Source organism: Schistocerca cancellata, chromosome 1 (assembly GCF_023864275.1).
Source record: "Schistocerca cancellata isolate TAMUIC-IGC-003103 chromosome 1, iqSchCanc2.1, whole genome shotgun sequence".
Classification (NCBI taxonomy): Eukaryota; Metazoa; Arthropoda; class Insecta; order Orthoptera; family Acrididae; genus Schistocerca; species Schistocerca cancellata.
The window spans coordinates 1,017,654,215-1,017,677,730 of record NC_064626.1 but is presented as its reverse complement, the minus strand read 5'-3'; the positions used below and the strand labels follow the sequence as shown (position 1 = coordinate 1,017,677,730).

Here is a 23,516-nt window from a genome sequence, read left to right as displayed (position 1 = left end):
CGATCACCGATCCCAGAGGGTATACACTCCAGTGATGAGCTGTGGTGCGACTGTATGGACCGAGCGAGACAAAAGGCCGCGTCACTGAATGTTCTGCTCCTGGCGCGACCAGAGCAGGGTGTATACGACCCGGGACAACCGGGAGATCTGGGAAAAATCCGGGAATTTTTTCATCCAGGAGAAAACCGGGAAAAACCCGGGAATTTTTTAGAATTCTGGGAATTTTTCGTTGTTTTAGTTTTGAGTTAAATTTTTGTAATCTTGACGGGTAAGAATCGATATTCTAGCAAAGGATATTACTGTATCCCGCTACTGCAGAATAATACTACAACAATAAAACGTGAACGAGAAAAAAATATGAAAATAAAACATAAATTGCAAAGGAAATGTGCCATATACACCAATAAAACACAGTGCTCATACAAGCGTTTTCCAATGGCAAAATGTGTCAAAGGCTTTAGGAAGACTACGCAATGCTTCATAACAACAAAATGCCTCAGATGAGTGTGATGTCACAACTGTTTAAATTAGATTCTTTATAGCAGTTACCAGCGGGCTCATGCGCATGCGCAGTTGAGTGACATATGAGTTGTACCTTCTTCCCCTTCTGGCTACAGAAATGTGGCTGTTGGCTGTGTAAGCAGTCTCAGCAAGCAGCTAGATGCTACCGGGAAAAATTTTACTGTCGCGCCCAAGCTGCCAGATCCACGCATGCGTAGCATGGAGGGAGGGCAAACCGATTTATCTGACCCGGATGACAATTGGGTGGGTGGGGGGGGGGGGGGGGGGGCAAATTCATATTCTTGAGAATAAAAAAACCTTGTTTCACAAAGCTCCTAGCATCCAGCGCACGTTGGACTATCTATTACTCATACGAGTTTGAAACGCATCCTTGTTGGTTTTTTAACACACTCTGTAAATTGATTTCTGAATGATTCATAAGTTAATTTTTGAATGCGTGCATAGTGTAGGTGATGTCTGTCAGGTTGAATCCTCGCCGCAACTAGAAATAAACTTACCTGCAGGCAAAAGGGGACGGGTTATGCGAGCTGAGTGGAGTAAAGCCGAACCACAGTCTGATTATGTGGTTGACTGGATTTGCGAATGATCAGCGTTGTTATAATTACTATTGAAATCCATAGATTCAGACTACCAGAGAGGAAATAAATGACTGACAGGAATAATGGGCAAGATAGATTACTTATTGTCTTCTCAGTGTATCCAAGAAAATGAAATTTTGTCAGAAAATTTTTGGCCAGACCGATACATTAGTAAGGGCCAGTTGTACAGTCCCCGTCTAGCAGCCGCTTAACTTCTATTCTGGAAGTAGCGCGGAAAGTGGTTTGTATGAACATAACAACGCCTAACCGGAGAATAATCAGGGCTAACTAAACCGGTGATTCTGGCAGGGTTAGTGAAGTTAACCGGCAAATAAATCTTGACAAAGACAGGAATAGTTCCAGAATTAGTCATGACGAGACTGTTTGTTAGAACGAGGAAGGAGAAGAAATGGGGACATCACACCAATTAGGGAAGAACATGACGATTCCAAATTTATATAAAAACTTGTTCTACTACTTTTCGATCTCATGCTCGAGAAACTGGAGCGTATGAATGAAATGTGAAACTATTGCCTAACATTAAGCTATTTGCTTGTAGTAGGCCTAATAGGCATTGTATGTTGGTCTTGGTGAGTTATATTCTGTCGTGTTATAAGAATGACCATTTGTGCCAAAACAGTCTCGTTTATTTGGTATGTGTTACAATTTCTGCAGTGTTAGAAAGGCCTATTTTGTTTTATCTACCAAACAATGACAAAATAGACGTAATCAGACCGAGAAACCACACCAGTCTTTGGTACTATTTGTATTAACAGCTTACGCAGTATTAGACAACGATATTTCGATTTTTCATGAAGCCAAACGTTTGACGAACTTTGATGAGGTAACAGATTCTTTCGCATAAAGGAAAGCACGCCATGTAAAGCTGTAGCAAGATTAGGGAGCAAACAATGCTAGGAGCTAAGGATTGAAGAAATGTGTACTGTCTTGCTTGTCTGTTGTCTTTACTGATTTATGTATCCTATATTTAATTTTATATCACCCAAAACAGAAAGTCATTAGCTAACAGGCAATAAAGAGTGCAAATTTTCTGAAGAGTTCTTGTTCTCCCGGTTACAAATAATCCCATCTAGTATCAATATGAGGGGCAGGATGTCAAACCGTGCGACTGGGAGCAGGAGAAGTCCCACAGGACATTTCAATTCCCACTGTCCTTAATATAGTTTGATGGCATCCAGTACAAAATATACACGATTCAATTCCACGGAGCGAAATACAGTGACGTGCGATAGAAGAATGCTGCATGTAGAGGGGTGGCACTGCACTCTGGCACACTTAAGACCAAATAACATGTCTTACGTTTCCTCAAATATATATGTTTTATGTATCAGACTCTTCAGAAAGATGTGTGCTACAAAATGAACATATTTAAATTTTTGACGTCGTATCTCAAATGCTCGAGGGGCAGGGGCGTGGGGCACTACTATCTTAGTATTGCCCCAGTTCGGAAATATTGTAGATCCGAGGCTGATGCGCAGAGTAGTCTGAGTTACATTGGGCAAGTGTGTAGTCTCCACAGGACCCGTGTTTACTTTTAGTGATTTTGCTGTTTCCTCTTCATTTACTGCTCTCATGTCAAATGAAAACAAAATGGATTTCTGTGGCCAGAAGCTATCAAGTGAATTAAAATACAGTCATGTAATTACAGAAGGCTAATACACGTTATTAGTTCCATATTTTATTTTATTTCCACTTTTCTGACAGTCATGCATTAATCGCCTTGTAGAGCAATGAAGTTAGTTTTGTCGGTTTGCAGCAGAAATTTGACTTTTATCAACTTTTTACACTGAGGCAGTCAATATATTCAAAACGAAATGTTTGATTCCTCACTATTGGAAAATTTCAACTGTTCGCTGCATTTCAGGTGCACATTTTCATCTTCTAGCACGTATGGCGTTATGTCCCAATAAAGAATCAAAAATTAGTTAATAAAGTACTGGTACTCGAAGAAAATTTACATCCCGAAACCCACACTGAAAAGCTTAATATCAGGTCGAGGCCTACTTCATTGGGAATCTAGATATACGAATGTGCTCTTTAAGTATGCACTTTAAATGTCCCATTTTAGTATGTTTCATGAAATTCCGATGCTCTTGGAGTATCCTCTGACGTTTTTTTTTTCTTTTATGACATAATGTAAGATCTTTTAATCTTTTACATGTACGAACATACAGGCTTCCTGCGTCGTAGCAGCTGCCAAAGTGCTGTGATGCCAGTTATCTGTTGCTCACTGATGACTACTGAAACGAACCTATTTCTAACAGGTCGCAGGAAAATATTGCGAATGGTCGTTTGAAAAGCGTTACTTTCAAAGTAAATTTCTTTTTTTGCAAGTTGAACTACGTGTGAGAATGTACGATGAATTTCTTAAATCACAGAGTATATTTAAAAAGAAAGATGATGAGACTTACCCAACAAAAGCGCTGGCAGGTCGATAGACACACAAATAAACACAAACATACACACAAAACTCTAGCTTTCGCAACCAACGGTTGCCTCGTCAGGAAAGACGAGGCAACCGTTGGTTGCGAAAGCTAGAGTTTTGTGTGTATGTTTGTGTTTATTTGTGTGTCTATCGACCTGCCAGCGCTTTTGTTGGGTAAGTCTCATCATCTTTCTTTTTAAATATATTTTTCCCACGTGGAATGTTTCCCTCTATTATATTTAAATCACAGAGTGTTTGATGACGAGCCATTTAGCAGTATTTCCAGCCCAGGAGATCAGACATTCATATCGTCATTATGAGCAAATTGATGTAGTGCTACGGGAAGCTGTCTCTCCTCTGTGGTAGCTAATTTATTTGTGGAAAACTTTGAGGACAGGTCACTGGACTAGTCTAAAATTTTTAATGGCACATTTGTGTGATATACCTTAAAGTGTAACAAGTGCAAAAAATATCAACATTATATGTGAAAGCTTTGCTTTTCTTGTAGCAACACTATGTACATTAATTTAAAACATTAACTTTTCCTGTATGTGTATCCGCGCTACTTAACAGTGATGTTTCTATTAGCTGACTACATCACGTGTCCTGCGGTCTAAATATCCGCTGTCATCGGCTGGCGGGATCACGTGACATGAGCTACGAGTGGCTTACAAAAGCGCATCGCAATCTCGATTACATGGTTCGGAAAGTAACATGTGGTGTTCGGTGGAATTCGAATTTATACTTTCATAATACGAAATATGCGTACATGTTACTGCACAACAAAAATCTTTCCAAAAGGGGTTTTCTTCCCTGAGTTTCGTTTTCTAAAGTGCCGGGAAATTCTACGCCGTGTATAAAAACATAACCATTCAAAGGATTGATAAGTTTTACAGTTCCGAGGGAATATATACTGTCACTTAATAACACGGAAAAAGTATGTTTTCATCCGGGAGAAAGTGAATTTTTAAGCGGGAACTCCGGGAATATTTTTTCCTTGTCCACGTATACACCCTGCGGAGGTGCCGTAACGTTTGCGAATGAGTGAAAGACACTTTAACAGTATGGTGCACACTGCGGGACGGCGACTGCGTTTACGACCATGCGTACGCAGCTATGGCGGAGTCACATTGACTCGACGCACGTGGTCTGCGGCGGGAGAACTGAGAGATGTGTGTCGCGTCGCGTCAACTAGCTCGCACTGTCCACCTGCTTTTGTTCCCGTGTGGTCCGGTGTGCCACGCACCATTGCCGAAATTCGGCGTAACGGTACAGCTGCTCCTACTTGTGTCGGCAGTGCCGTAGTTCAGCCCTTCGTGCGTTGGACGGTGCTGCCGCCACAATACAGTTATCTGTAATGATGCACTGTGTGAAAAAAGCTACATAAACATTCAGTCAGATACTAATAAGGACCGAGCGAGGTGGCGCAGTGGCTAGCACACTGGACTCGCATTCAGGAGGACGACAGTTCAATCCCGCGTCCCACCATCCTGATTTAGGTTTTCCGTTATTTCCCTAAATCGCTCCAGGCAAATGCCGGGATGGTTCCTTTCAAAGGGCACAGCCAACTTCCTTCTCTAATTCGATGAGACCGATGACCTCACTGTTTGGTCTCCTCCTTCAAACAACCGAACCGAACCGAACTAATAAGGTTTCAGATTGGCAATTTTATTTAAATCTTCAGAAATTACACACATTATAAAACAAATTAACTTAGTATCCTATGACTACAGTATATATGTCACAGTTGTAATCATTTAACTCTTACAAGTACCTACCTGTAACAATTAAACAATAGAAACTTCAGATAGGAACATCAACAATGTAGGAAAAGACCGATTGCTACTTATTGTAGAGAAGACTCAACAGTTTGCAGACAGGCACAATTAAAAGTGTCTTTTAATAGTGCCTGTCTGTAACTTGACTTGTGTTCTTTACAGTAGGTTGCAACCTGTCTTTTGCTACATTGTTGTGTGTAGAGATAATAGATAAAAAAATCACATAGACACAGTTGTAGGTAAAGCAAATGGCAGACCTTGGTTAATTGGTAGAATACTATGGAAATCTAATATCTGTCTACAAGGGAGATTGTTTACATTGTGTGAGGCCCATACCAATAGTACTACTGGGAATAGGACAGCACAAACAATCACAGGTTTGTTTGGCCCATGTGGGAGCATCATAGAGATTCCCAAACAAACTGCCCTGGAAAATGCTGGAATATACTGCAAACTATCCTGTGAAAGCCTGCTTAGTAAATTTCAAAAGCCAACTTCAAGCAATGAATCCTGGAACTGACTAAAATTCCTTATGTATCACTCCCTTAGGAATTCTGAAGAAAAGATATGTTCTCCATAATGGAATGAAATTTGAAAAAGGCCAAATAAATAAGTGTTACAATGGAAAGTATCATTTTCAGCATACTTCACAGTGGTTTGCAGTATAGATGTATATGTTGCTTCTATTTCCATCATTTGCTCAATTGGGTTTCAGTAGATGCCCAGTGATGCAGTAAAACAACTGCTGCAATGTATCTAGTAAATTTGCTCTAGTAATAATCTTGTAAATTGTTTATGTAACACTCTGATATTAATTCAACTGGCCAATTGTAACTTGAGTAACAGCTCTGAGTTTAATGTATTTTACTGTAGGTCAGTTTGGAGTGCTATGAGCAGGCAGCTCTGCTGGTACCAAATAATGAACTTCTTCTTGCTGGGTGGGAGACAGAACATTGTATGAGAGCAGGGTGAAAAATCCTTGACTCTGCAGGGAGGTGTGACTGATATCAATAGAATGTTCATTTTGTTGTATAGGCACACTTTGTACAATAACGTATGTCAACTGTTAAATCATCAACAGAACTGTTTTGTTCATACTGACCTTACCTATGAATTGATAAGATGGAGTACTGTGTCCACATAAAATGCATTGCTTTTAGTGGTTTGTAACCACATTAAAAGTTGGAAAAGGCTTATAAAGGCTGCCCATTTTCATGTTCAACATTTGGTTGGCATGTATCTGAATTGAGAAGGGGCTGTACTTTTCTGGAATACAATATAAGTGAAGGACCTCCCAAAGCTTCCACCCAAATGAAATCTTGCAAAAAGTCCCCATTGTGGTGTGTGAAAACCTATGATAATTGCATATGAAATAGCTGATCTTTAGGCAAATAAAAATAAATAATAATTCTGTGAATTACTGTGAGAAAGCTTTTTGTAAGTTGAGCATTATGATTGTTGAATGCTGACTAAAAGCTAATTTGAAAACACTTTTATTTGGACTGTTTTATAAACACCAACTGGTTCTGTGCACAGGTTTGTACATGTGGGTCCATCAGTTAATACCAGAAACAAAACAGTGGGTGAGCACTGCTGCCCTTGTACCAAAAGAAGGAAAGTATATTTTGGCCTGTGCTCTATAGCATGCTAAAGAAATTATTCCCATTGATTACTTTGTAAAGAAGAATGTATCTGTATTGTGAAGGAAAAATCCTCTTTAATCAGGAGAATGAAGGGTGCTTTGCTTTTATACAAGTCCCATGCAGCACATCTATTGGAGTACCCGCCGAAATAGCAAACAAAAATAAACTGTCGTACAAGACTGTGCTAAAAAAGGGGGAAGCTGGTGAAAATGTTAGTACTAAAAAACAGAAGTAAAGTCACACTAGGTATTGGGAATGAAAATGGAATGCTGTATGACGAAAAAAGATCCTGATTACACCTTAGCAATCTAAGGGTGGCAGCACAATTGACACTGTAGCTAACTTCTTACAAAATGCTTTCCCAAGTCACAACAGTTGTACAGTTGAAAAAGTGGAAATGAAATGATTAAATAATAGCTTTAAAACTGGTGTTTGTTTTGACTTAAAAGATAAAATAATGAACAAGTATATATGGCTCAAGGACAATGTGGTAAAACGTGTTTTATTCTGGAGGATGTTCAGACAGTGCTGCAGTGAGATAAACTCGCCCAAGACCAAGAATATTCCAGTTGAAAAGAAAATATCACCACTAAAAAAAATGCAACTGTAGTTAAAGCCAGTGCAAATGTGCAGTGCCTTACAACAAAAACTTGTACATTATCATTGTTTGTTGAGGAAGTGAGGAGGAGGAGGAGGATATTAGTGTTTAACGTCCCGTCGACAACGTGGTCATTAGAGACGGAGCGCAAGCTCGGGTGAGGGAAGGATGGGGAAGGAAATCGGCCGTGCCCTTTCAAAGGAACCATCCCGATATTTGCCTGAAGCGATTTAGGGAAATCACGGAAAACCTAAATCAGGACGGCCGGAGACGGGATTGAACCGTCGTCCTCCCGAATGCGAGGCCAGTGTGCTAACCACTGCGCCACCTCGCTCGGTCGAGGAAGTGAGACTTGATGTATTGTGTATATGTGGACATTGGATAGTCCTACCAGTAACAGAATATTGTGGATATATAGAATATCTGGAAATAGTGAATGTGTAATGTAGAGGAACTTTTACTCATGGTGGTGCATCTGGGTATATAAATAGTGAGCTTAGTAGAAGTACTACTACTACTACTACTACTAGTAGTAGTAGTAGTAGTAGTAGTAGTAGAAGTACTACTACTACTACTAGTAGTAGTAGTAGTAGTAGTAGTAGTAGTAGAAGTACTACTACTACTACTAGTAGTAGTAGTAGTAGTAGTAGTAGTAGTAGTAGTAGTGGTCATAGAAGTTTATTGTCTCGTAACATACAATTTCAAACCATTGACTTAAAAGTACAGGAGGCTCATCAAAACACAAAAACTGGTTTACAATTTTCCTTATAATACCAATAACATAATATACAGTACTGAATAATTAATTAATTAAGTAATTAATAATTTTTCTTCAAAAGTAACAAACTTTTAAGATTAACAGTCCTAAGTACTTACTCTCTCCTGCTGAAATTTTCAGTTGTCATGTATGAATTCTTCTTCTGAATAGTAACATTTCTGGACTAGTTTCTCATATAAGGATTTTTTCAGTATTTCTAAATTTATGCTGAGCAATTCTCTTCCTTTCACTTTGTTATAAATTTTTGTACCCATATAATGTGGAGTTTGAGTGTAAAGTTTTAAATGGCGGGTGGGCAGCATAAAATTATTTTGGTTTCTGGTGTTGTAATCATGTTGAAAATGATTTCCTACAAATAAATCAGAGTTACTGTGTACAAAGATAATCAGCTCATATATGTATAGTGATGGGACACTTAGTATTCTCAGATTTTTTAGGAGTGGGCGACATGAGTTTCTTCACCCTACATTGTGTATATTTCTAACGATGGTTTTCTGAAGTTTTAGTATTTGACACATACGGTTTGGGTTACCCAAAATACAATTCCATACCTTATTACTGACTCAAAGTAGCTGTGATAGACTACTTTTCTTATCCCCATACTGGTAGCATTGTACAATATTCTCATTGCATATGCTAGGCTATTTACTTTATTTGCAAGGCAATGTATGTGTGACCCCCATGATAGATTTTTATTTAGTTGCATTCCTAGGAATTTCACACAGCTAGCTTCCTGCAAATCCTCATTTCTGTTACTTACCTGAATAACATTTAATTTTGCTTGTTTTGTTTTAAATTGCATTAACTGAGTCTTTTCCATGTTAAATTTAACCCATTTAAATCAAACCAGGTATCTAAATTCTCTAAAGTATATAATACAGTTTGTGGAATTTGATCTGTAATGTTACTTTCAATGATTAAAGACATGTTATCTGTAAATAAAATTGAGTGACACTCAGTATTAAGTGACAGATCATTTATGTAAAACAAAAAAAGAGTGGGACCTAAGACAGAACATTGGGGTACTCCATGTGAAATGGTTTTCCATTTTGAAGTATAAGTTCCTCTCTCTGTGATGTTACAACCACTCTTTGTCTTCGGTTGGTTGTTGTTGTTGTTGTGGTCTTCAGTCCTGAGACTGGTTTGATGCAGCTCTCCATGCTACTCTATCCTGTGCAAGCTTCTTCATCTCCCAGTACCTACTGCAACCTACATCCTTCTGAATCTGCTTAGTGTATTCATCTCTTGGTCTCCCCCTACGATTTTTACCCTCCACGCTGCCCTCCAATACTAAATTGGTGATCCCTTGATGCCTCAGAACATGTCCTACCAAACGATCCCTTCTTCTGGTCAAGTTGTGCCACAAACTCCTCTTCTCCCCAATCCTATTCAGTACCTCCTCATTAGTTATGTGATCTACCCATCTAATCTTCAGCATTCTTCTGTAGCACCACATTTCGAAAGCTTCTATTCTCTTCTTGTCCAAACTATTTATCGTCCATGTTTCACTTCCATACATGGCTACACTCCATACAAATACTTTCAGAAATGACTTCCTGACACTTAAATCTATACTCGATGTTAACAAATTTCTCTTCTTCAGAAATGCTTTCCTTGCCATTGCCAGTCTACATTTTATATCCTCTCTACTTCGACCATCATCAGTTATTTTGCTCCCCAAATAGCAAAACTCCTTTACTACTTTAAGTGTCTCATTTCCTAATCTAATACCCTCAACATCACCCGACTTAATTCGCCTACATTCCATTATCCTCGTTTTGCTTTTGTTGATGTTCATCTTATATCCTCCCTTCAAGACACCATCCATTCCGTTCAACTGCTCTTCCAAGTCCTTTGCTGTCTCTGACAGAATTACAATGTCATCGGCGAACCTCAAAGTTTTTATTTCTTCCCCATGGATTTTAATATCTACTCCGAATTTTTCTTTTGTTTCCTTTACTGCTTGCTCAATATACAGATTGAATAACATCGGGGAGAGGCTACAACCCTGTCTTACTCCCTTCCCAACCACTGCTTCCCTTTCATGTCCCTCGACTCTTATAACTGCCATCTGCTTTCTGTACAAATTGTAAATAGTCTTTCGCTCCCTGTATTTTACCCCTGTCACATTTAGAATTTGAAAGAGAGTATTCCAGTCAACATTGTCAAAAGCTTTCTCTAAGTCTACAAATGTTAGAAACGTAGGTTTGCCTTTCCTTAATCTTTCTTCTAAGATAAGTCGTAAGGTCAGTATTGCCTCACGTGTTCCAGTATTTCTACGGAATCCAAACTGATCTTCCCCGAGGTCGGCTTCTACTAGTTTGTCTATTCGTCTGTAAAGAATTCGTGTTAGTATTTTGCAGCTGTGGCTTATTAAACTGATTGTTCGGTAATTCTCACATCTGTCAACACCTGCTTTCTTTGGGATTGGAATTATTATATTCTTCTTGAAGTCTGAGGGTATTTCGCCTGTTTCATACATCTTGCTCACCAGATGGTAGAGTTTTGTCAGGACTGGCTCTCCCAAGGCCGTCAGTAGTTCCAATGGAATGTTGTCTACTCCAGGGGCCTTGTTTCGACTCAGGTCTTTCAGTGCTCTGTCAAACTCTTCACGCAGTATCGTATCTCCCATTTCATCTTCCTCTACATCCTCTTCCATTTCCATAATATTGTCCTCAAGTACATCACCCTTGTATAGACCCTCTATATACTCCTTCCACCTTTCTGCTTTCCCTTCTTTGCTTAGAACTGGGTTTCCATCTGAGCTCTTGATGTTCATACAAGTGGTTCTCTTAACTCCAAAGGTCTCTTTAATTTTCCTGTAGGCAGTATCTATCTTACCCCTAGTGAGATAAGCCTCTACATCCTTACATTTGTCCTCTAGCTATCCCTGCTTAGCCATTTTGCACTTACTGTTGATCTCATTTTTGAGACGTTTGTATTCCTTTTTGCCTGCTTCATTTACTGCATTTTTATATTTTCTCCTTTCATCAATTAAATTCAATATTTCTTCTGTTACCCAAGGATTTCTACTAGCCCTCGTCTTTTTACCTACTTGATCCTCTGCTGCCTTCACTACTTCATCCCTCAAAGCTACCCATTCTTCTTCTACTGTATTTCTTTCTCCCATTCCTGTCAATTGTTCCCTTATGCTCTCCCTGAAACTCTGTACAACCTCTGGTTCTTTCAGTTTATCCAGGTCCCATCTCCTTAAATTCCCACCTTTTTGCAGTTTCTTCAGTTTTAATCTACAGGTCATAACCAATAGATTGTGGTCAGAGTCCACATCTGCCCCTGGAAATGTCTTACAATTTAAAACCTGGTTCCTAAATCTCTGTCTTACCATTATATAATCTATCTGATACCTTTTAGTATCTCCAGGGTTCTTCCATGTATACAACCTGGTTAGGTAGGACTTAATCCATTCTAATACTGTGCCCCTAATTCCATACTTTTAAAGTTTACAGTATAGCAAGGAGTGATTCACTCTATTGAAGGCCTTGGATAGGTCACAAAAAATTCCTGTGGCATGCAGTGAGTTTCTGGAGACAAGCTAATTTTATCAATAAAAATTATTTATAGCAGATATTGTGGTTTTGCCTTTTTGAAATCCATATGTGATTTTTTTAGATTATTTTAAATTTTTCTATGAAATTTTGAATTTGTATGGTGACTATCATCTCAAATATTTTTGACAGTGATGGAAGAAGAGACACTGGACGATAGTTTCCCATGTGTTCTTTTGTGCCTTTTTTGAATAGTGCCTTAACTACTGTGTATTTCAGTGTGCCTGGAAAATAACCTTCTTGAAGGGACTGGTTAACTATTGTAGTTAGTGGCTACACAGTTATTTTGGAGACTGTTTTTAACACTTTTGTTAGTATCCCATCCCATCTTGCTGATGTTTTACTTTTTAGTGACAGCATCACATTTTCTATATCTTTTCCAGTAGTTTTTGTAAATGTATTGAAAAATTCACCATCAAGTTTCTCACCATTGAATAAATTTACCATGTCTGGATACTCTGCTAGATTGAAATTAGATTTGTTTATATTTATAAAGAATTCGTTAAACAATACAGAAATTTGAGCAGGATTTACAACAGTTTTAGCCTCTACCTTGATTTCAGAAATATCTTAGTGCAAACAAAATTGACATAAATGACTTCTGTGTGGACTTGGATCTAGAACTGATTGCTTGGGGGCCACCAGATGTTAACTTAATTATTATTTCTGTGTACTTTTCTTCAAATGACAATTTTGAGAACATCAGCAAACTGGAAAGCTGTCTGTGTGTGACAACGAGACAGCTTTTATGAAGTTGGTAAGCACCTATGGACTCTTTTTAGCTAGTTATCTACCAACAAGAGGAGATGTCTGTCTTGATACTATTGCCAGAAACCTAAATAGCTGGGAATACAAAGTAAGTGTGGTTGACCCTATGCTTACAGATCATAGTGCAGTAATCATGAAGCTATGGACAAACTCAATAAGCACACAGCAAATTCCCAACTAGCATTCAAATTATGTCCTTGGATATAGAATTATTACAAAGAAAAGTTTATATGAATTCAAAACTGCAGTGTTTTCTACAGATTGGTATCAGATGTCTGAAGAATTGGTTCCAAATGATACGTTCAGTGTCATGTTCCAGACCCTTAAAACCAAATTGATAAAAATTTTCCACTAAAACCCAAAAAATGCCCAGTTGCTAAATCAAAATACAAACAGAATACTGTCAAAGTATAGAGCTGGTGTAGTGCTAGATTAGCTAAAATAAAATGCATTGTACAGCTACTAAATGATGAAGTCAAAGCCACTAAAGATATTGGCATTAAGGATGTACAGAAAAGAAGTAGAGAAAGCAAATAAAGAAAGCAATTCCTGGTTTGTTGAAGAAGCTCACAATCATTGCAAGGCAGTGTACAATCTGATCAGTGAAAATACGGAAAAGCTCATTTCATGCTTTAATTCTTGCAGTCCAGGTGAATTTAATGGCTATTTTATAAACCTTGTGGGAAGCTCAGTAGGTGAAATTCCTGACTGGAGCAAATTCTGCAGTTGATGTGAAATTTGGAAATAAATGCAGCATGGTAATGTGGAAGAGACTGTATTCAAAGGCAAATAAAAATAGTAAAAAATTACAAACACTCAGGGAACCCTCATGTTTACGTCCTGCACTACATTAAAACTGTAATCTGTGAAACTGCTCTACCAGTGACAGTAGTAGTAAATAAATGCCTCCGTGCTAGGGATTACCTGACTTAAAAAAAGTAGAAAAAACAGTAAGAGTTTACAGGAAATGGAATCCACTTCAGTTGTCAAGCTACAGGCCTATATCTATAATACCAGTGCTTGCTAAGGTGATGGCATCTGTAGTAAAAGATTAGCTATTAAGTTGTTTTAAAGGAAATAACCTCTTTTATGATATGCAGCACAGCTTTTGGAAGATAGTCAACTACAACAGTAGCAGTAGACTTAATTACAAATCAGGGTTTTGAAGACTAGGTGTCCTACAATACTGGTAATTATTGAGGATGTAGTTGCTTTCAGGTATCCAGGAAGTATGGTAAGTTAACCTAGAAAGAAAACATCAAGGATGAAATTTCAGAGAGAATAGAGGGCCTGGAAAATTGTTAAGAACTTTTTTATTGTGTATCAGGCAAAATTAGAAATTGGGAAATACCTGCAAAAGCAAAAATTATCATGCACAAGTCGTATTATTTGTTAGTTTTGACCTACACTTCAGAATATTGGCCTTGTATAAAGGAAGATCTAAGCAGAATACAAGTAACAGAGATATGCTGACTATGAGGAATCCTGGGTAAGAAGAGAAGGGACAGGATAAGGTATGAAACAACACAATACACCCTTTAGATCAGTCCCCTAAAAGAAATTATGTAGAGAAATAGGTTTAAATGGTTTGGACATTGTAATAGGAGTTAGAGAGGGGCACTTCATGGTGTTCAATACTGCCCAAGATAGCTTTTCTGTATGCCACCTGACCCACATTAAACAAAATACAATATGTAATGAAACATCTTTTGCTTCATAATTTGTGATTAGATGCTAATGCACACATTATATACACAATGCAATATAACTAATTAACTTACAGGCCTTCAGATTAACAGTAATTACCAGAATCTGTAATTACCAGTATTGCATTATTTTGGAATCAGCTATTTGATAAAAGTTATGGGACAACTAATTATGTAACTGTTGAGACAAAAAGTGAAGATGTCATGATAACATAAGAATCAAATTCCAACTTCGAAATAATTAGCAAATTAATCACTAAAATTTGATTATTTCGTGTAAAGACAAATTAACAATTTTAATTGTTTCACAACCAGATGTAATTAAACTCAAGTAGGGCCTTAGGGAAATGTGTTAGTAAAGATGCCAAACTCAGAATGCCTGCAATTAAATTGTAATTACACCTTCTAGAATTTTGCAATGTAAACGGATGACCTCTTTGAGATTCTGACAGAACAATGTTTATGTATAAAATGTTAAGCTTGTAATCTTATTCCCCAGTCTTTTAAATTCTCCAATTTATGTTAGCACAAATAGTTATTCAGTAATTAATAAGAAACCTGTAATTTTGTGTCAAGTATTGTTAATCACATTTCATCACTTTATTTTTATCTCAAAATCTAAAAACCAATACTTGAAACTATATTTATTATAAATTAACATTGGTTTTCTTCAAAATTGTTTTGACACCGATAAAAAAAAAAAAAAAGGTTCAAATGTGTGTGAAATCTTATGGGACTTAACTGCTAAGGTCATCAGTCCCTAAGCTTACACAATACTTATCCTAAATTATCCTAAGGACAAACACACACACCCATGCTCGACGGAGGACTCGGAACCTCTGCTGGGACCAGCCGCACAGTCCATGACTGCAGTGCCTTAGACCGCTTGGCTAATCCTGTGTGGCTGACACTGATAAGCCAAAGCATTATGACCACAGTCCACAGTGGTGTTGTGGGCATGTGACACAGTAACAAAAGTATGTAAGTGGAGCAGACACAAATGGGGAATCACCCTAGCGAAGATATAAATTTACAGGCTGAAAATGGAGAAAACCATTGAGATAAGCAACTTTGACAAAGAACTGATTATTATTACACAGTGCCTGGGAATTAGTATCTCAAAAATGGCGCAGCTGGTTGAATGTTCATGTGTTATGGTCGTGACCATCTATGGAAAGAGGTAGAGGAACAATGAAAGTACTACTAGGCGCTACATGGATGGATGTTCACAACTCTATATGGAATGTGGGGTTCAGAGGCTTGTCTGCCCTGAAAAGTAGGATAGATGGCGATCTGTGGCATATCAGTTGAAAGAGCACCATACTGGTGCACGGACAATTGTTTAGGAGCACACTGTTCATACTACATTGAGCTCCTCAGCAGACCACCCCTATATGTTCATGTTTACCATTGACATTGTCATTTATGATTGCAGTGGGCATGGGACCATTGGGATTCGACTGTCAATCAATGGAAATCTTCAGGTGAGTCACATTTCTGCTACACTAGGTCAATGGTCATCTCCACAAATGACATCATTGAGGTGGACGGCAGCTTGAAACATGCAGTGCGTCATGGACGCAGGCTGGTGGGACTAGTATTATACCATGGGTGACATTCTCCTGCAATTGCTTGGTAATAATCAAAGACATGTTGACAGCTGTGAACCACCTGCATCCCTTCATGCTTAATGTCTTCCCTGACAGAGATGTCATCATTCAACAATATAATTGTCCACATCGCTGAGCTTGAACCATGCTACAGTGGTTTGAGAAGTGTCATAGTGAACTCAAGTTGATGTCTCAGTGACCATATTTGCCTGATGAAGTCCTATGGAACCTATCTGAGTCACTAAAGACAACTAACAAACTATTAAGCAGGGTGTCATAATGTTTTGACTGACCAGTGTATTTTGTAATGAAACTTTCTAATTATAATTCAGTAAATCTATTTTGTAAACAGTGAGACCAAAAGGGCATGTATTGTCAAGAAAGTATATCAGCTGGGCTGCATGTTAAACCAAAAGAGAAAGAAATGCAGGTTGTGTTGTTGTTCTGTGATGGAAGGTCTGTGTGTGACAATGCTGTTTTGTAAAATGTTTGACTGTCAAAACAAAGATTTTCTGGAACTGACTTTAATTTGAAATACGAGAACCTCACATATTGACTTCTCAGGACTATCTGAAAATGGATTAAGCACCCTAATGTACAGTTTGTGCAACATGTTGGAGATTTCCATTATAAAAGCTAAGTAGTCAGCCTTTTAAAGTTTATTTAAATTGGTACCACCTTGTTATCAAGTTACTCAATAAGTGTTGTGAAGTTTAATTAATTAATCAGAAGATGGCTATGTTAGAATATGTCAAAAGAATGGCACAAAATAGACTTCCAAGATGAACCCTACAGTGTACAGAATGTGGACAAAGACCCATTGGAAGTCAACAAACAAGATGGAGAGAACAGGTGAATTATGTGATCTGAAGAGTAGTGGGAGAAATGCTGAATGGTAGACTGTGGGAGAAAAGAGAAACATGGAAGAGGCTGGTTGAACAACCTCCATAAGCAGAAACATTTCAGGAAGATGATGAGGAAGAAGAAGAAGAAGATTGCAGAACTTGGATTTCTCCTTGCAAAGCAAGATCATACTCAGACAGACACTGAGAAATTTAATATAAGAAACTTTGAGAAGGTTACACAGAAGAGTGAAACTAAGTACCATTATTTTTTTCAAATATTATGATGAATGCAGATTTATAATCATTGCCTCTCCATTTGTGCCTTGTCATGTGCAGTTTATGTCAATGCTTATCACTAACATCTTTTGAAAAATGTTAATTATTTGACTTTATTAAATCATAAAATAAATGGAATAAGTCAAAACCTGCATGAAAAAGGCAAAGTCAGTTGCCAATGACATACACCTAAACAGCCATGATCACTTCGTTTTGGAGTGCTCAACAGGTTCTTCTTGTTGATTATCCTGGGCAAAGGTTAGAATGATCTGTCTTGAATATTATGGTGTTGAGTGTAATGCGCCTGCCAACAAAGGAGCTTTTGCAATAGGTAAGTTGTGAGATTTGAGTATATCCCAAATTATATAGCATGAGCACTTAAGTGTGTGGAGTAGCTTTGCACTGATTCTGTATAACGTGCATTTTTGTTCATATGATACACACTGTTAATATTGCAGTGTGGGGTGATATCACATAACTACCACAATAATCTGAACTTTGAAATAAGTCAAGAAGTTGCTGAGGCACAAATTAGTAGTTATTGATTGATAGTTTATCTTATTGTAACATTAAGTTATTCCATCACTGTCCCTTTACACTCCAAAAGCAGAAATGATTAACTGGCTTTCATGAAGACATATTCTATTTCATGAAGTTACTTGCAGAGCAGAACTTGCCTTCCTTAATAAAAGTAACAAGGAAAGATTCCAAACTGTACAATTCATACTTTCCTTTCTAAAAATGGGCAAGCAAATTCTTAGATAAAATTATAAACCGTCAAACTCATTTGAGCTAAGTGAAAGAAAAATATTATATTCATACTGAATGATGCAATTAAAATATTGGAGAAAGATTTTGTGCAGTCGATAAAGAATACTTGGCTACATTACAACCATGATCAGAATTACAAAGATCTTCTAGTGGAACAAATTACTGACACAATGCCTTGACATTAATAGGAGTGGAGTAGTCCCACGTGACAGATGGCACTTGCTACTCTAATACTGTTTAAACGGGCAATAATATGGTGGTGGGGGGCACATAACCTCCTGAGTACTGTTCCCCTTACGCAGCTTCTTTCTTTCACTGCTACCATCTCCAGCTACACACTTTATAGACATATTGACATGTTAACCTATATCTTAAAGAGATATATGGCTAGAATAGTATAGAGTCCAATGATGAGGCTATGGCAGTGTTGAATGGGTATTTAGCCGAATCATGTATTTGGATGGAATCCAGTCACTGGGAAAACAGCGGACATCATGTACAATGATGTAAAGAGAGACTGCATCAATAAAAGAAAACTATTTTCATGCATAAAACAGAGTATCACTTTTACATCAAGAAATTTTCATATTGCCGTATTCAGGAAAAACTGTACATGAATTTTTAACCTTAAGCTACCCTGGTGGGCAACACATTTTGTACCAAATTGAGGAGATAAATTATGTTTTTGATACCATCCATTATGAATATACAAGGCTTTATTAATGTGGTAATCTGTGTGTGTTGTTCTGAATATCTGATCTGCTCGTATAACAATTTTCGATACTCATTTACGCAAATACTGGGTTGGTCCCCAATCATTACTGCACACAACTTCCCTCCCTCAGGATGACTGGTGACAGGAAGGGCATCTATGCAAAATTTAAAATAAAACAGGTTTGCCAAATCGTGAAATGAGCAGACCCCTAATGATCGGATAAATGCTAGCAAAGAGCGTATTCTGAATATCTCATCTGCAAATGAACACTTTTCCCTCTTAGCCAAACATATGCCTAAACTCTGTCTTTCGAAATTACATTACTAACGGAGCTCTCAGCACAGTTTTTAGTATTAATCATAACACGAATGCAGAAATGACGAATGTAGAAATAAATGAGTGCTCAGTTTAAAACTGATTTAATTCACTTGATAGAGGAATTGCTTACTGACGTAATTGGGTACCCATTAGATACTGTAATGAAAGAAAACACCTCTGGATCACTATATTTATTATTGTGATTACTGATATGAGATGGAACAGGTCATCTTCAGATCAAAAGCAAGTATGACAAAGCACATTTAATCTGGATGGCTGAGGATAGAATATTAAATTACAACTCTAGGTGCACATATTGAATATGCGCCCACCAGGGACAACATCTTAGTGAAATGATGAACTGTGCAACACATTTGGGAATAAAGTGGTGGTCATTCTGATCTGTAAGAGGTAACAGGGTCGACATACAGAAATATAAACCTATATCAGTGGTACCAGAGTTGTTTGCTTCAGTCCAAAGATGTATGGTGCAGCTCTCCATGCTAGTATATCTTGTGCAAGCCTCTTTATCTCTGCATACTTACTGCACCCTCCATCCATTTGAACCTGCTTGCTGCATAGTTCCCTCAGGATGTGTCCTATCAACCAGCCCCTTCTTTTAGTCAAGTTTCACCATGAATATATTTTCTCCCTGGTTTGATTCAGTACCTCATCATTAGTTATGTGATCTACACATCTAATCTTCAACAGTCTTCTGATCACCACATTTCAAAAGTTTGTTTTCTTCCTGTCTGAACTATCTGTTTCCCAAGTTTCACTTTCATACAAGGATGCACTCAAGACAAAATATCTCCAGAAATGATTTTCTAACATATAAATTTGTATCAAATGTTAAAAAATTTCTCTTTCTCAGTAATGCTTTTCTTGCTGTTGCTAGTCTATGTTTTACATCTTCTCAGCTGAAAATGGCTGAAACAATTTTGCTGCCCAAATAGGCATTTTTATTCTACTTCCTTCAGGATTGCCTGACTCAGTTTGACTACATTTCATTATCTTTACAGTGAACATACAGTGCGTAGTGGGGCGATCACTCTGTTGCAGAAATAATTCAAAAGGCAAGATTGCTTAAATACTGTTTACTGGATAACCGGTTTCAACACACTAAAGGTACCATCATCGGATCTGTGAAGATATAACTGTACAGGTTTAAGGGAGGGCTTACATGAGTTACACTATATACATTACTATTAGTACAGTACCACATACCTGAATGTAGCTCAACATTAATGAACCATTTGGATATAACGATACGTGAGGCAGACCAGCTGACATAAAAAAATAATAAAAAACAACTGCTTTCATGGTCATTCTTTTCCATCAGATATGTAAAACCGAAGTAACAAGATAAAACTATTTGGTACATGACCGCTGCTCGACTAACAATGGTTGGCATCACACTGCCCTATTCCGTGCCAGTTTACCTGCTGCGATGATTCTAGTGGTTCACAACCGGCCACTAGATAGTGCTGTCCAAGCAGTGCACACAGAGTCCTACGGTATAACCACTCATTACTACTACAATACAACTTTACTATTACTGCTAATCAAATACCCATGCAAAGAACACTTTCACATACACTTACTGTACATACTATACATGCTATAAACAGACTATACATACTATAAAGTACATCAATTACAGAGTAAAAAAGGCATTATCCCTATTAGCATCATACAGAACTACATATTATAATTTACCCTTATTCATATATGGAAGTCAGGAATGTACACATAGTAAGCTGTTCATAACATGACTTAGATACAATGTGACGAGTGACTAAAACCTGTATGCTGGGCTTTACCTGCCTGGGCACTGAGGTCTTAGGTATCATAAATTCTAAAAAAGTACTAACATGCTATAAAAGGCTCTCACCATCTATACACTCATTATGAACGTAGTATGGACTGACTATGAAAACCTGCATAGCCAAGTCAGAAACAAACCGAGGGGGCAGACATGCACACCAAGATGCACAGCCACTCCACGTGCGCTCCCAACTCGGTCCATCCATTCAACATACCGAATGGGGAATAATGGAAAACATATTACTATGATACCAAGAAAACCCCATTCTGGCTGGCCATACACAAATATATCTGAAGAATATAGAAAATGTGATGAAGACACATTTCGCAGGCAATGGTAATCGTCAAGCAAAGATTTACTGGCCAGGCTTACCAACTACACATCAAACCTCATAACAAGCATTTAGCATAACATGGTAGGCCATGCCCTGCGAAAAAAAGTCGTTTATTGGTCATGTTTTTTAGGCATCTTAAAACTTACTTTTCTGGTGTGTTCAGTCACAGATCAAGCACTGGTTGCTGTTATTAACTTATTCCAATAAAACCATTGTTCATTGACATTAAGTGTGTGGTGTGTGACATGGTAGAAATGATGTTTGTAATTTTATAATGAACTTGTTTATTGCATTTTTTTATAATTAGCTTTCATATAATATTGTGCTACTGTGTGAAAAATATTAAGAAAAGGATACTGATCACAATTGAAGAGCCACGATTGACTCAGAAGTTCAGTATTGCAGAAACATGTATAGTGTATTATAATAGGAACAAGAACTGTACATGTGAGGAAATTGTTTTATTGTAAAAAGCATGACAGTGATTTTATTTGAACTCATGATGTTTTCTAATTGCAGTAATTTTTAAAAATTGTCAATCCTTGTTCTATTGTATAATGTGTGTTAAAGGTTAAAGTTTGTTGTCAGCAAAAATGCTCTGATGTTTCCAGTTACTGATTTATTTTCTTCTTTCTTCTCCCTTAAAGGTGTCCACTGTTCAGTAAAAATGATGACCTGCATGTCAAAGCTGTTGAAGAAGCTGCAACAAAGGCTAGAAATGAGACTCTAGCTAAGAATCCCAATATTCAACTGAAACATGATCCAACACTCATACTTCCAGAACGGACTCAAGAAGATGTTCCTGGTCAACCTAATGTTCATTTTATGTAGTGTGATGAAAGATAATGAAAGATTTGCTCCACCAGCTCATCTGATATTCTGCTCACCAGATTTTCTTCATTTACAACTTCTACTAGGTGGTATAGAAGAGCTGAATAGGCTTGGATAATGTGTCAAGTCAGTAGCTCCAGGACTTGACAAATGGCCAGAAGTGTAAGGAAATTAGGACTGGACTGCGGCAATGTGTCAGTATGCGAGGGCAGGGATGGCAGGACATGGCAGAGGCAGCACCAGCAGCAGAGGTGCATGCAATGGCAGCAGCAGAGGCAGAGGCATTGGTGGAGCAGACGCGACAGCACACCTTGAACGGGCCAGGGCGGCAGCACTGGGATGAAGGTAATGAGCTAGAGCTGCAGCAAGGGCACGAAGACAACAGGCCAGAGCAGAAGCAGTGGGACAGAGCCAGCAAACCATGGGTCAGCATGAGATTAACAGGCTGGGCCAGCAGCTGCCACTGACAGAGGATCAGCTTGTAGGTCAGCAGAAAGACTCACTAATGGATTGTCCAGTGACTGTTGCCCACTGGTTAGATTGAATTCCACACCAACTGGAAATACCAGTGGCTCAGGATCAACAGAGACTGCAAGAACCTTTGCCACAGTAGAGAAGACAAAGTGTCTTTTTAATAATTGAAATAATTTGAAAAAAAAAGTGCCAATAACATTAAGTTTTCATCATGTAGTGTTACTGATCAGGATCCTATCTTTTGGGCATCTGTGTCTTACTATAAGTTATATGTGTTAAGACTATCTGGAATAAAATTATGTAAATGAATGGGTGTTTTACTGATTAAACCAGGTTACAATTTAATCATAAATGTGTTTGCAGTGTGGAGATAATGCATCAGTTACAGGCTGAATTGGATCTGAGTCAACTGTATTGTATACTGTCAATAACAGCTGTCGGTAAAACCCATATATGCACAAATATTTAACATTTTTTCCTTTACATTTCTGTCTGTGAATGTACAACAAAACAATTTTAAACTATATGGTTTGTGATAGTCAGTCTCTCTCTCTCTCTCTCTCTCTCTCTCTCTCTCTCTCTCTCTCTCTCTCTCTCTCTCTCTCTCTCTCTCTCTCTCTCTCTCTCGCAATGTGTATGCACGTGCATGCATGTAACAGTATATTTGTTATGTCAATGGTATGATGCAGATGTCTGTTTTGTTCATTCTGGTTGGGATTGGGTTGATCTGGGGGAAGAGACTAAACAGCGTGGTCATTGGTCTCATCAGATTAGTATTGTCTCTCACATCCTTCATAGAGTCAGGATACCAAATGAAGCACAAAACATCTGTGGTATTTGTTGATCTAACTGCCGCCTTTGACACTGTGGGGAGGGAAGGCCTTATCTACCAATTTCTCCGCATCATTCCCTGCAGAGCAATGGCTTGACTGATCAACAGCATGCTAAGTGATCGTAAGTTCCAGGTAATCACTGGAAGCAACATAAGTTAGGAGAGGAAGCTGAACAACGGATTGCCTCAAGGATCAGTTCTGTCACCCTTACAGTTCAACCTATATCTATCTGATCTACCTGACACTTTGTCCAGAAAATACTGCTATGCCGATGACCTGGCTCTAGCCGTAAAACATC

General features: G+C 38.1%; 1 protein-coding gene across 1 annotated transcript in view; it reads left to right on the top strand.

The window, feature by feature from the left end:
* Positions 1–22,671, top strand: part of LOC126121826 (uncharacterized) — a 120,082-nt gene extending 97,411 nt beyond the window's left edge. The window contains exon 8 of the mRNA XM_049915086.1: positions 21,728–22,671. Coding sequence (XP_049771043.1) covers positions 21,728–21,911 — 184 coding nt within the window. The 3' untranslated portion in view covers positions 21,912–22,671. The remainder of the gene's footprint in view (positions 1–21,727) is intronic.
* The last annotated feature ends 845 nt before the right edge of the window (positions 22,672–23,516 follow it).